This window comes from Xyrauchen texanus, chromosome 19, assembly GCF_025860055.1.
Source record: "Xyrauchen texanus isolate HMW12.3.18 chromosome 19, RBS_HiC_50CHRs, whole genome shotgun sequence".
NCBI classification, from domain to species: Eukaryota; Metazoa; Chordata; class Actinopteri; order Cypriniformes; family Catostomidae; genus Xyrauchen; species Xyrauchen texanus.
Window position 1 is genome coordinate 2,612,935 of NC_068294.1, and position 14,445 is coordinate 2,627,379.

The 14,445-nt window shown below is 39.5% G+C and overlaps 1 protein-coding gene across 1 annotated transcript in view; it reads left to right on the top strand.

Annotated features, from left to right (window-relative positions):
- The window catches only part of LOC127659530 (X-linked interleukin-1 receptor accessory protein-like 2), a 564,853-nt gene that overhangs the window by 28,528 nt on the left and 521,880 nt on the right, over positions 1-14,445 (top strand). The window contains exon 2 of the mRNA XM_052149394.1: positions 8,624-8,721. Coding sequence (XP_052005354.1) covers positions 8,624-8,721 — 98 coding nt within the window. The remainder of the gene's footprint in view (positions 1-8,623; positions 8,722-14,445) is intronic.

Below are 14,445 nucleotides of genomic sequence, written 5' to 3' on the forward strand. Positions count from 1 at the left end.
CCAAATATGTTCATTTCTACAGAGAAATAGTATATATGAAGAATTTCAATCAGGATTTAGGCCTCATCACAGTACAGAGACTGTACTTATCAGAGTTACAAATGACTTTTGTCAAATGACTTTTGAAACGCGGCTGCATTTCTCTTCTAGTGCTTTTAGATCTTAGTGCTGCACTCGACACGATAGATCACGACATTCTCTTGAATAGGCTAGAGACTTATGTTGGAATTTGTGGAGTGGCATTAGCATGGTTTAGGTCATATTTAGCAGACCGCTACCACTTTGTCTATGTAAATGAGGAATTGTCAAACCAAACAAAAGTAAAATATGGAGTGCCACAGGGATCAGTTTTAGGGCCTCTGCTTTTCTCCATGTATATGCTTCCCCTGGGAGATATTATCAGGAATCGTGAAATAAGTTTCCACTGCTATGCTGATGATACACAACTTTATATTTCTTCAAAACCTGATGAGATTTCACAATTCTCAAAATTAGCAGAGTGTATTAATGAAATAAAAGATTGGATGGCCAGAAATTTCCTTCTACTCAATTCTGACAAAACAGAGGTTCTAAATATTGGTCCAAAAAACTCAAAAAATAAGCCACTAAAATATAATTTGACTCTAGATGGATGTACTGTTACATCATCTTCAACAGCGAAGAACTTAGGTGTTATATTTGATACCAATCTGTCCTTTGAAAATCAAATTACAAATGTTTGTAGAACAGCATTCTTCCACCTAAGAAATATTGCTAAATTAAGGCATATGCGCTCGGTTGCTGATGCCGAAAAACGAATTAATGCGTTCATGACCTCAAGACTAGATTATTGTAATGCATTACTGGGAGGATGTCCAGCAAGATCAATAAATAAACTTCAATTGGTTCAAAATGCAGCAGCCAGAGTGCTGACGAGAACCAAGAAATATGATCATATTAGCCCCATTTTATCATCGTTACATTGGCTACCTGTTAAATTCCGTATTGATTTTAAAATTCTGTTAACTACGTACAAAGCTTTGAATGGTCTAGCTCCGCAGTACTTAAGTGATCTTCTACCACGCTATATTCCAACACGTTCATTAGGATCGCAAAATTCTGGCCTATTAATAGTTCCTAGAATATCAAAATCCACTAAAGGAGGAAGATCCTTTTCATATTTGGCTCCTAAACTATGGAATAGTCTCCCAAACACTGTTCGAGATGCAGACACACTCTCTCAGTTTAAGTCTAGACTAAAGACTGATCTATTTAGCCAGGCATACACCTAATTTATCCTCCAACCTAGAATTAGGCTGCTTTAGTTGGGTCTGCCGGAACCAGAAACATTGAGCATGATCTCTAACTCTGCATTAAATTAAATGGCATCTACGCTTACGTCTTTTTATTTGTTTCCCTGTCTCAACCTCGGGACTCCTATCCTGTGGTCACCAGAACCGGCTGGATCCAGCACCATTCCTGCTTCATGTTGGACTCCACTGCTACATGTCGCAGAATGATGATGACTAAATGGAGCCGGTGCCAGCCAAACATCACTTCAATCTATTATGACAGACTTCAGAGGATGAAATGATGCCAACTCCAACCTGCATCACCTCGGTCTATTTATGGACTACGATCTTGAAATGAAATGCTTAGACTAACTATTGCCAACAAAAGCCTTCATCAGCCAATTAACAAGGACAACTGCATCTATGTGAACTTCTGCAATTAATCAAGATGGACTTCAAAGACTTTGGTCATTAATCTTACAGTTCAAACACAATCGATGTTTAATCACTGACCCTTAACACTTAGTTTAATAATTTTAAACCATGATTTTACCTATACATAATTAATATTTACATTACATTCATAATGTTAGCCAGAGGGGAACTGGCCCCCACAGTGATTCTGGTTTCTCCCAAGGTTATTTTTCTCCATTAATCTACATCTTATGGAGTTTTGTGTTCCTTGCCACAGTCGCCTACAGCTTGCTCACTGGGTTTATTAATACAATTATCATTTAATTATTTTTAAACACTATTAAAAATCGTATTTTATCTAAATTACACAATGATGATCAATCGACTTTATAGACATTACAGTTTTATCGTCTGTTAATGCTGATATTCTGTAAAGCTGCTTTGAAACGATGTGTGTTGTGAAAGGCGCTATACAAATAAAATTGACATGATTTGACACAGACTCTGTGACAAGCTACTTTAACAAATGCACAGAGGATGTTATTCGAACAGTCAGTGTAAGGACATTTCCCTTACAGAAGCCATGGGTCAATATAAATTTGTGTACCAGGCTAAAAGATTGAACTGCGGCCTTTAACTCTGGAGACCTGATAGCCTACAAAAAGTTTGGGGATGACATTCAAAAAGCTATCAGGCTCACCAAGAAAGACTGCAAGGGACAGAGTGGAGTCAGACCATTGCAACTCTGACCCCAAACTCATGTGGAGAGGTCAACATGCATAAGGTGCCAGGACATGACAGCATCCACTTTTGGGTCCTAAGGGTATGTGCTAACCAGCTAGTGGATGTTTTCACCATCATCTTTAACATCTCACTGAGTCTAATAGTGATCCTCACATGCTTCAAAATGTCCACCATCATCCCTGTCCCTGTCACGCAATACCAGGCAAAAAAACAGTTTCCATATGCAAGCCATCAGGCTACTGAACAGCCAATAATCCCATCTAGTTTAGCACTCTGTCACTTTACCAGAATGTCACTTCCTGTTAATTCAGGAATACTATATTGACTTTGATCATTCAATTACTGGAATATTATTGATGCTTACATTTCACAGCACATGTCACTTTACTGATTTATCATTACGGGTATACTTATTTCTACTTACCTTTTAACATTACATGTCACTTTTCTTTTCTTTTCATTGCAATGCAATGCAATGCAATGCCCTCTCAGTGCTCCTGAACAATAGCACTATTAATATTACTAAAGTATATATCTTTATAAATCTGTATCAATTCCCAGCCTTAGTTGTATGCCATTCTAGACTACCCACTGTCTGCAGCGCTTTTCATGTGGAGATCAAAGCGGCGTTTGATGCCATTACGCAAATCATGTGAATTCCATATCCAAAGTGGATAGCCACAGCCTGCCAGCCGATTTATATTGTGGAGGATGAGAGTTTAAGAGATTTAATGCATATTGCAATGAATACACATCCTATGGGGACTCATTTTTTAGTCCACCTCTCACTTAGACTTTGAGAATTTTTTTATGTTACTTGCATTGGGCCAATTTTAGTGCATTTCAACCTTTATACTGTGGAAGCTTTTTTTGTTTTGTATGGAAAATGATAATAAAGCATTATTGTTACTTATTGTTTTGTTTTCTTTACTAAATAAATAAAATTAAATAAATGCATTTTGACAGGAAATTATATAGAGTAAAATGTTTGCATATATATATATATATATATATATATATATATATATATATATATATATATATATATATATATATACAGCTCCAGTGAGACATAGTAAAGGTTTGTTCACCCTGTTTAGCATTTTCTGGTGAAGTAACGCAGATCACTAGTAAGCATGTTGAGTAGTGCTGAGCTAGAGCTATAATTTAATGAGAACAACTGTATGAGTTGCATTCTTGAATTCACTTCCATAAATAATGCAACAAGCAAGCAAGCAAATCATGTACAATGAATATATAGATGAGTTAACAGTAATGTTAAAGCTGAAACTGAATTTAAGCAAGTCTGCTTAGCCAACAAGCATGCAGTTCCATTGAAAATATTGAATGTGTGTTCTTGCATTACTGTGGCATTATTGTAAAAAACCTCATTATTCAAGAGGGTGACAGAGTTAACTTAAAATGTCAGTGCTATTAAACTGATGTATTAATTTTCAGGTGTCTGTGAAGTGTCTGTGTTAAGTAGGGATGGAAATCCTTGGGAATCCAAATCTTTACCGTTTAACTATTCATTAAAAAGTTCACCCAAAATAAATATATAATTAATAATAATACTTAAAACATACATAAAAAATTTAAAAGTATCAAAGTAAAGCATAAAAGTTATCCATACTACTCTAGTTTTAACATCTATGTCTTCAGACATATACAGTCACCTAAAGGATTATTAGGAACACCATACTAATACTGTGTTTGACCCCATTTCGCCTTCAGAACTGCCTTAATTCTACGTGGCATTGATTCAACAAGGTGCTGAAAGCATTCTTTAGAAATGTTGGCCCATATTGATAGGATAGCATCTTGCAGTTGATGGAGATTTGTGGGATGCACATCCAGGGCACGAAGCTCCCGTTCCATCCAAAGATGCTCTATTGGGTTGAGATCTGGTGACTGTGGGGGCCATTTTAGTACAGTGAACTCATTGTCATGTTCAAGAAACCAATTTGAAATGATTTGAGCTTTGTGACATGGTGCATTATCCTGCTGGAAGTAGCCAGCAGAGGATGGGTACATGGTGGCCATAAAGGGATGGACATGGTCAGAAACAATGCTCAGGTAGGCCGTGGCATTTAAACGATGCCCAATTGGCACTAAGGGGCCTAAAGTGTGCCAAGAAAACATCCCCCACACCATTACACCACCACCACCAGCCTGCACAGTGGTAACGAGGCATGATGGATCCATGTTCTCATTCTGTTTACGCCAAATTCTGACTCTACCATCTGAATGTCTCAACAGAAATCGAGACTCATCAGACCAGGCAACATTTTTCCAGTCTTCAACTGTCCAATTTTGGTGAGCTCTTGCAAATTGTAGCCTCTTTTTCCTATTTGTAGTGGAGATGAGTGGTACCCGGTGGGGTCTTCTGCTGTTGTAGCCCATCCGCCTCAAGGTTGTGCGTGTTGTGGCTTCACAAATGCTTTGCTGCATACCTCGGTTGTAACGAGTGGTTATTTCAGGCAAAGTTGCTCTTCTATCAGCTTGAATCAGTCGGCCCATTCTCCTCTGACCCCTAGCATCAACAAGGCATTTTCAGCCCACAGGACTGCCGCATACTGGATGTTTTTCCCTTTTCACACCATTCTTTGTAAACCCTAGAAATGGTTGTGCGTGAAAATCCCAGTAACTGAGCAGATCGTGAAATACTCAGACCGGCCCGTCTGGCACCAACAACCATGCCACGCTCAAAATTGCTTAAATCACTTTTCTTTCCCATTCTGACATTCAGTTTGGAGTTCAGGAGATTGTCTTGACCAGGACCACACCCCTAAATGCATTGAAGCAACTGCCATGTGATTGGTTGATTAGATAATTGCATTAATGAGAAATTGAACAGGTGTTCCTAATAATCCTTTAGGTGAGTGTATTAATCCATTTGAGTTGTAGGGGCTTCAAAGGTCTGGCCACCATTCACTTTCATTGAAAGGACCTACAGAGCTTAGATATTCTTCTTATCTATATAAAATATTTGTTTGTGTTTAGCAGAAGAAAGTCATATACATCTGGAATGGCATGATAGTGCGTAAATAATGAGATAATTAAAATTTTTGGGAGAACTATCCCTTTAAATACTTTTAAGAAATAATTTTTGGCAAATAAGAAATGCAATTGTTATGGAATTTAACTTTTGCCATTTTATGAGATCATTTAACATTTCTACAGGGCAGGTATAACAGAAATAACACATTTAATACAATTCTTGTAAAAGGTGTGTTTACACAGACTTTGTAGAGGCATGTTTTTGATTCACTCATAAGTCTCATTTGTTCTGGAATCTGATTGAACTGGTCGCGCTCTGTTTCACACTATATAAATACATTAGGAACACCTGTACACCTAATTATTCATGCGATTATCTAAACAGCCAATCGCGTGACAGCAGTACAATGCATAAAATCATGTAGATACGGGTTAGGAGCTTCAGTTAATTTTCACAACAACCATTAGAATAGGAAAAAAAACATTGATCTCAGTGATTTTCGACCATGGCATGATTGTTGGTGCTAGACGATCTGGTTTAAGTATTTCTGTAACTGCTGATATCCTGGGATTTAGAGTTTACTCAGAATGGTGCCAAAAACAAAAAACATCCAGTCAGCAGCAGTTCTGCGGATGGAAACACCTTGTTGATGAGAGAGGTAACTCAGATAACCGCTCTGTACAATTGTAATGAGTAGAATAGCATCTGAGAATGCACAACACATCAAACCTTGAGGTTACTGGGCTACAACAGCAGAAGACCATTTCGGGTTCCACTTCTGTCAGCCAAGAACAGAAAGCTGAGGCTGCAGTGGGCACAGGCTCACACAAGTGGACAGTTGAAGACTGGAAAAACTTAGCCAAGTCTGATGAATCCTGATTTCTACTAAGGCACACAGGTGGTAGGGTAAGAATTTGGCACCAACAGCATGAATCCATGGATCCAACCTGCCTTGTGTCAACAGTTCAGGCTGGTGGCGGTGGTTTAATGGTGTGGGGCAAGTTTTCTTGGCAAACTTTGGGCCTGTTAATACTAATCAATTATTGCTTTAATGCCACAGCCTATTTGAGTATTGTTGCTGACCATATGCATCCCTTCATGGCCATAATTTAACCATCTTTAATTGCTACTTCCACCTTGATAATGCACCATGTTACAAAGCAAAAGTCGTCTCAAACTGGTTTCATGAACATGACAATGAGTTTAATGTTCTTCAGTGGCCTTCCCAGTGACCGGATATGAATCCAAACGAACACCTTTGAGATGTGGTAGAATGGAAGATACACAGCATGAATCTGCAGAAATTATGTGATGCAATAATGGCAACATGGACAAGAATTTCCAAGGAATGTTTCAAAACACTTGTGGAACCCATGCCACGAAGAGCTGAGGCTGTTTTGAAAGCTAAGGGAGGCCCTATCCAGTATTAGAATAGTGTTAAAACATGTTAATGAAACTGAAAACATGAAAACCATATGGTTCCTGTATTTTTGTCAAATCAAAACCAAAGCGTTAACATACTTGTGTAGAGTATGATTCTGGCCTAGCCCCTTGTGTCCTCTATAGCTTCATAATCATTGGTTTAACCAGGCCCTTCTCAGTGGATTCAGATTCTCTAATTTCTGTAATGTAACTCCTCTTTGGAGCAGCAGAAAGCAGTAAAGATCCTGTAGCCCTAAATCATCTGCTGTGATCATGGTGAATTATGTCACTGCAGTTAGTGGCTGGATTTAAATGCTACTTCTGCCCTTTAATACTTATGTCAGTTCCCAGCCATAGTTTATGACCACAGTAAAATAATACAGTGAGCAAAGGGCATTTAGAGATCACTGAAGTCATAAGAATAACAACACTTACTGACAGTTTTGAGTGGTGGTTATGGTGGGGGCACACCACTTATGAAGGTGCATATATTAATGAATACAGTATATTTTGTAAAATTGTAAATATACTGTATTTATTCAAATTACACATTATGCTAAACATTTTCGTTGTATACATTTTTATAAAACAGATAACGTTTTGGAAGTCTTACATGGGGAAGAGGACCAGTCACTGTAGAATAAATTATATTGTTTTGGCCATAAGCACATAATCACAGTCATGCAGATATGTGAGTGTGGTATTGCTTTTATAAAGCAAAGGAAACTCTAGAATCGGATCTTATCTGTTAAGTTAACATGGCCATTTCAGTTAGGATCTCATGTAGTACAAACTGTATTACAGAATAACATACGGTAATGTTGGGTTAGCAACTCTGGTCCGTTCTCTGTTTTTGTCCACGAGAGAGAGTAGGTAAAAACTTGCCAAATCAAATGTAATATAATAATATAGGCCTATCTTTTAATATACTGTCTTTTGCACATAGTTAAGCAAAACCTATTTTATCACCACTGACATTAAAAAGCTGGTTTTCCGATTTTGTTTTTCCATTTGCGTCTCCTATATTTTCCAAGTACTCTAGTTGGGTCGCTAGGTTTCCCAAAAGAATTTAGCTGTATTTAGTGTAATGCTTTACTGGAGATTTGTGTGTAAAGTAATGAGCTTAATGAAAAGTCAAATGGTAGTGTTGGTATTCCACACATATGAGTTGGTAATAAACATTACACTCTCTTCATACTTGAAAGAGAGAGAAAAGTAACTGTTTTATAATGTGGAATATTTAGTTTAAATATCCATCTGCCATTAACAGTGTCAAGATCCTATCACAAGAGTCTGCTTTGTTTGAAGTTCTTTGTGTCAGTATCCAGACACTTCTGTCATGTCTGGTTATGGGTGGCAACGTGGTTCCTGTTTGTGTTGCTTTACCATGTGCTCTTCTGTCATCTGCATTGTTTTGTTTTCAGGTCCTTTGTTGTCTGTGAACACACAGTTTTTGTTTGTGTAGCCTTGTGCTCTCCGAAAAATAACACTTTATGTTTTATTTTTTTTTTTTGATTGATTATTTGATTATACTGTCTGTCTTAAATGTTAAAAAGAGAGGTCTTTAAGATATGTAATACTGAGAACACTTGAAAATGACAGTCCAACATATCCAGTATTAATTTAAGTTTTGTCCATTTTCTTCCTGTAGGTCTTGAGAGAGCTGGTCTGTTGGGGGGCTGGTGACGCTGAATATGTTTCATGTTTAACAGGAGATCACAGCTCATTATGTGACTGACTGTTCTCACACTGATCTTCTGATTTCTTGTAGCTGCAGACAACTAAAGATGAAGCTTACCACATTTATGCTCATCCTCATCAGTTCAGCAGCCTCCATCAACCTCAAATACATCTCCAAGAGGAACTCCGGTAGGGCAGCCACTTTATTCCACTTAAAGTCATATTTCTGATCAAGAGCACATGCTGGATAGCTTGATTTAAGCATTGTGGTTACACTTGAGGTCTTGTTTCAGAATTGTAGAATGATTGACATGTAGATGCATTATGGTGTAATGTTTACTGTACTGTATATTTCAGATTTATGCTATATGATTGATTCATTATAAGATATGCTACTTTGCTACTGGTGTCTGATTCTTGGCTGATCTCATTCAGGTTCATAGGTCTCTGTTTATAAACTGTATGTTTTTAGATAGACACTGAAATGTACAATGCATGACAGAATATAAAACACAACAGTTAATTTATTTATGACTTTACAGATGGATGAGTGTAGAAGAGCAACATTTCTAGAACTTTTGCAAGGGTTCCACTGTAGGTGCCTGAGTTAAATAAAGACCAAATTTATTTTCAAATAAAATCCAAATGGTATACAAGTACAAGTAGTATAAGTCATTTCGGGGAATTTTAAAAGTGAAGTCAAAGTTGCTTGCTTTCTTCTAATGGCTAAATTTAATTATCATCAAAACAAGTATGAAATAACATTAAACAGCTTATGTTACAGTGTAACATTAATGCATTTCACTCATTTACTGATTCGGATGCATTTGTATGTTTCTAAAGTTGTACATATGGAAAAGGGTTTAAGTTTTAGATAGCTGTCAATATGTTGATATTGTACGTTTCAGTGTCTTTTGAAATGTACGTAGATGTATGTATTCTAGAATACCTATAAATGCAGATGAGATAACATGGAATGGGTTTTGATGAAATCTCCCTGTTACATTTGTTTTTCTTTGAAGGAGAGCCTATTCTTTACACATATTCCATAATCTAGTGTTTTTCTTGGTGTACTGTGTGTATTTGAATGTGGGAGCTGATGTGTGTTTGTGTGTGGGTGAGAGTGTGCACTGAGCAATTATGTAATCAGCACCAAACGGGCATTTATGTGGGCGATAAAAAACATAGAGGCAAACTCGACTGTCAGTTTCTCACCCAGCAAGAAATTTTAGAGTTTGTCATGTGTTTTACTGCATCACCAAACAAGCAAAAAATGCTTCCTGTGTTTTAATGTGCTTGATATGCTATTGATATATGATATGATATACATATGCTATTATTGTGTTTCCCAAACTGGCATCCGCTGACCCCGTGGCTATTTCGGATGGACCTCAGGGTTTAATTGACATAATATAGATAATATAAAATTATTGACTTGTGAACAAAATCTCACCCAATATACATCAAGTGACATACTGATACACTATAAAACTTTTGACTTTAGATAATTATCCATAAGTATAAATGTATGAAAATGCTTGTCTTGTGCTTGGCCAGTGGGATCTTTAAACCTCTTTCAGAAATGTAATGCATAGGCAGAGCACATTGAACGTCAATGAGCCAAATTCAAGTTTATAGAATGCATACATACCATGAAGTAATTTCCTGCCAATAATTTTCTCCTGTGAATAGTTTGGCGTAGGGCTGGGGGGTAGGACGATGTAATCAAATATATTCGATATCTGATATATACCCCAATATTGGGAGATGACAAACCATGAAGCTGGGAAATTGCCAAATATATTAACTATTAGAGCAGTAGTTATCATTGTTACGAGCACACCGGGCTCTCCTTCTACGTCAATCACCCGTTCTCACTCACTCGTGTTTTAACCACGTGCACCTGCTACTTATTATCATCTTGTTAAGACTGGCATTTAAACCTCACTCACACACTCTGTTGGCATCTAGCCTTGTTGTGAGGTACCTTGGACTTCCCTCTCATTCAGCTGCAGTTAAATCTACTTCTCTTTGTTACTGAATTTTCTACGATCTGTTCTGTAAATTACTAGAGGAATTATACTACGAATTTGGCGATAATGCTTGATCTGCTTACCCGGATTATCCTCACAGTTTGTCTACGATACTCTTCAGACACATCAGATAAGTGACTTTGTGATATTCAAGTTTACTACATATCTACTCACCTGTTTGAAACGTCCTGGTTACTTCCATAACCTCCATTCCCCGATGGAGGGAACGAGACGTTGTGTCGATGAAGTGACACTAGGGGTCCCTATACAAACACCACAAGTAGCTGAACTGTGTTACACGAACTGGTGGTGCGAGATGGTCAGACTACTGTGTGCCTTGTGGCCAATGCACTAGGCAGACACATAACCTCCCCCAATGCAGTTATGAGCATCGGCCCTTCAGGGACAAGTCGACTGCCCAAGAAATAATGACAGGCTAGCCCAGTCGTGCCTCTTTTCCTCTTTTTTTCTCTCCCCAAAAAGAGTAAAAATTTGTCAACCAAATGGGACCACCAGTGTCTACGTCGGGGGTGTAACTCTCGAGGGAAAGACACCGCGGGGGGGTTGAGTTGAAATATGTCACATGGTCTTGCCAAGCCTTGTCAGAAGTATGTCATGTGCAGAAGTCCCAAGGAGTTTCTACAAACATGTTGACTGGGGCAGAGGGGCCTCTGCCCAAGGAAGATGCAATTTACCAACAGGGAAACGATTTAGCGGAAGATATACGTCGCATGGTGTTATCTGCGGGGAACCAGCACATGCAGACCACTTACCCCAGTACAGGGCTTAGTTAGCACATGTTCTGAGCCGGCACAGGGCTAGGAGGAAGTATGCACAAGTGATACACCCCACCAGCTGTCCCAGACTTTGTTCCTGCCAAGACACGGGACGAAACTGGCTGAACCCAGAGATTGTAGAACCTTGCAAAGTTGTTGGGTGTTGCCCAGCCCGCTGCCCTGCAAATGTCTGTTAGAGAGGTGCCACTGGTCAGGGCCCAGGAAGCCGCCACCCTCCTGGTAGAATGGGCTCGTAGCCCTGTGGGAGGTGGCACATGCTGGGCGTGATATGCCATAGCTATGGCGTCAATGATCCAGTGGGTGATCATCTGCTTGGAGACAGTGCTTGCATTCCGCTGTCCACCAAAGCAGACAAAGAGCTGCTCAGTGACTCTAAAGCTCTGCGTGTGATCCAAATAGATGCGTAAAGAGCGCACCGGACACAGCAACGAGCCACTGGAGGGCCGGTCCTGCCAAAATGGAATGGTGGACGGTGGTCGTAATGTCGGCCGTGCACACCGGATATGTGACCCAGGGAATACGGAGACTTTAAATGAAAAGGGAATGGCAAAATTTAATGAAAAGGGAACAAAAGTTTCTACTCCTGGCCCTCAACTGGGGGATGGAGTGGTCTGTTCACCAGCTCTGGAACAGCAGGATTCCTCATCCCTGGATCACCCATCTCAGGGGTGCTTCGAAGCCTTCCTCGGTTCTTGCCGGCCGGCCGTGAGATGGGTGGCATCTGCTTCCTGCGGTGGGCTCAACGCTGGGTTGGGCCACGGGGGCGGGCTGTGGTGGAACCGGTGCAGTCGCAGCAGGAGGATGCTCTTGGCAACGAGCAGATAGGGTGCGGGATCTTGAAGCACATTGGGGTAGGATGTGTTGGATAGGCTCCGTCTGCTGCTTCACTGCTAAGAACTGCTGGGCAAAGTTCTCGACAGTGTCGCCGAACAGGCCAACCTGGGAAATGGGGGTGCAGGACAACCTGGGAAAAGGTAGCGCTCCTGAACCAACAAGGTGGACATCGCCCACCCGAAACTCCGCACTGTGACATTCTCTTAGAATATACTCTTTTAGGAGGGAAAATACTCTTTTAGAATACACTCTAAGTGATCTGCTGAAGGTGAATGGAAGCCATGGGAATTCAGCTCGCTTAATTATAAATTAGATAAATGACTAGATTATCTGTCTGAATAAAATTCTCCACCATTAAGAAATTAGCTTTAATAAGGGAATTATGATTAATTCACTTATTGGAGTAATATTATTCTCATGGCTTATTGAAAATAATATCACACGTATTTAGGTACAGCTTTGAAGCAAAATCTTTTAGAAACAGGGATGAGATTATTTACCAAAATATACCACAGTCAAATCATACTTGAATACATTCTAAACATATATCTAATCTAACGCATATATACATGAGATAGGTTGGTGAGAAGAGTGTCAGAATATGAAATAAATAATCAGTACAGTGAAAATGAACTTTATGGAGTCAATGACAATGCTTTAAGAACCATTCATCCTTATTTTAGTGTACATCGATTTGCTATCAGATTACCCAAAGTAGTTAACTATTACACCAGAACTTTGAGCAAAGTGTAGATATGTACTTGCGTTTCTTTGTGTTTCCATGCATTCTTTGTGTTGCTTGGTTCTTGGCTCTTGGTCAAAAGTTTGTTCCGTCGAAGTTTTGGACCTCTGTAATATCCGATAGTTATTGTCTGGATGAATGATGAGGTTGGCTTTGAAGCAAGGCCTTCTCATGGAGGATAGGTGTTAGGTTTGTGAACCGTAGAGAGTGAGAGGCTTTCTCGGGATTTCGAGTCCCGAGCTTCCTTGGACCTCACATGGCATGGATCTGGTTCTGAAGAGATCCAGAGGAGACCACGAGGGAAGAGTCAGAGCAGAGAGTGCTGTGGTCAGAAGGAGAGACAAGAGAAGAGCAGAGTGTTCTTTCTGTTTGGAAACATTTGAACTGAAATTAGCCGCATCCCCAAAGGTGTACAGTACAAACAGTCGGACACACACAGTGGCACAGTGCTCATTCAGTAAATGCACAGCTAAACAGATGTGTTTTGAGTCTGGATTTGAATGTGACTACTGTAGGAGCACATCTGATCTCTTCTGGAAGCTGGTTCCAGCTGCGGCTGGCATAATAGCTAAAAGCAGACTCTCCTTGCTTAGAATGAACCCTTGGTATTTCTAGCTGATGTGATCCTAATGATCTGAGTGATTTGTTGGGTTTATATTCAGTGAGCATATCTGCAATATATTGAGGTCCTAGCCCATTGAGTGATTTATGTACCAGTAATAATACTTTAAAATCAATCCTAAATGTAACTGGGAGCCAGTGTAAAGACCTGAGGACTGGTGTGATATGTTCATATTTTCTGGTTCTGCTCAGAATCCTGGCAGCAGCGTTCTGTATGAGCTGCAACTGTTTTATGGTCTTTTTGGGAAGGCCAGTGAGGAGTCCATTACAGTAATCCACCCTGCTGGTGATGAAAGCATGCACAAGTTTATCTAGGTCTTGACTGGAAACAAAGCATCTAATTCTTACAATATTTTTCAGATGATAGTATGCTGATTTAGTTATTGCTTTGACATGACTACTGAAACTAAGGTCTGACTCTAGAGACACACCAAGATTCCTGACTTGATTTTTAGTTGTTTGACCCCTAGCGTCAAGGTATGCATTTACCTTGAGAACCTCATCTTTTTTTCCAAACACAATGACTTCAGTTTTGTCTTTGTTTAACTGAAGAAAGTTTTGGCACATCCAACTGTTAACTTCATCAATGCATTGGCACAGGGAGTCAATGGGGCTGTAATCGTTAGGTGATAGGGCTAAGTAGATCTGTGTGTCGTCTGCATAGCTGTGGTAAGCAATTTGGTTCTTTCTCATTATTTGGCTCATTGGGAGCATACACAGGTTGAACAGGAGTGGCGCAAGAATTGAGCCTTGAGGGACTCTGCATGTCATGGACGTCCACTCAGACTTATGGTCTCCTATACTCACATAATAATCTCTCCCTTCTAAGTATGACTTGAACCATTTTAGGACCATCTCAGAAAGCCCCACCCAGTTTTCCAGCCTG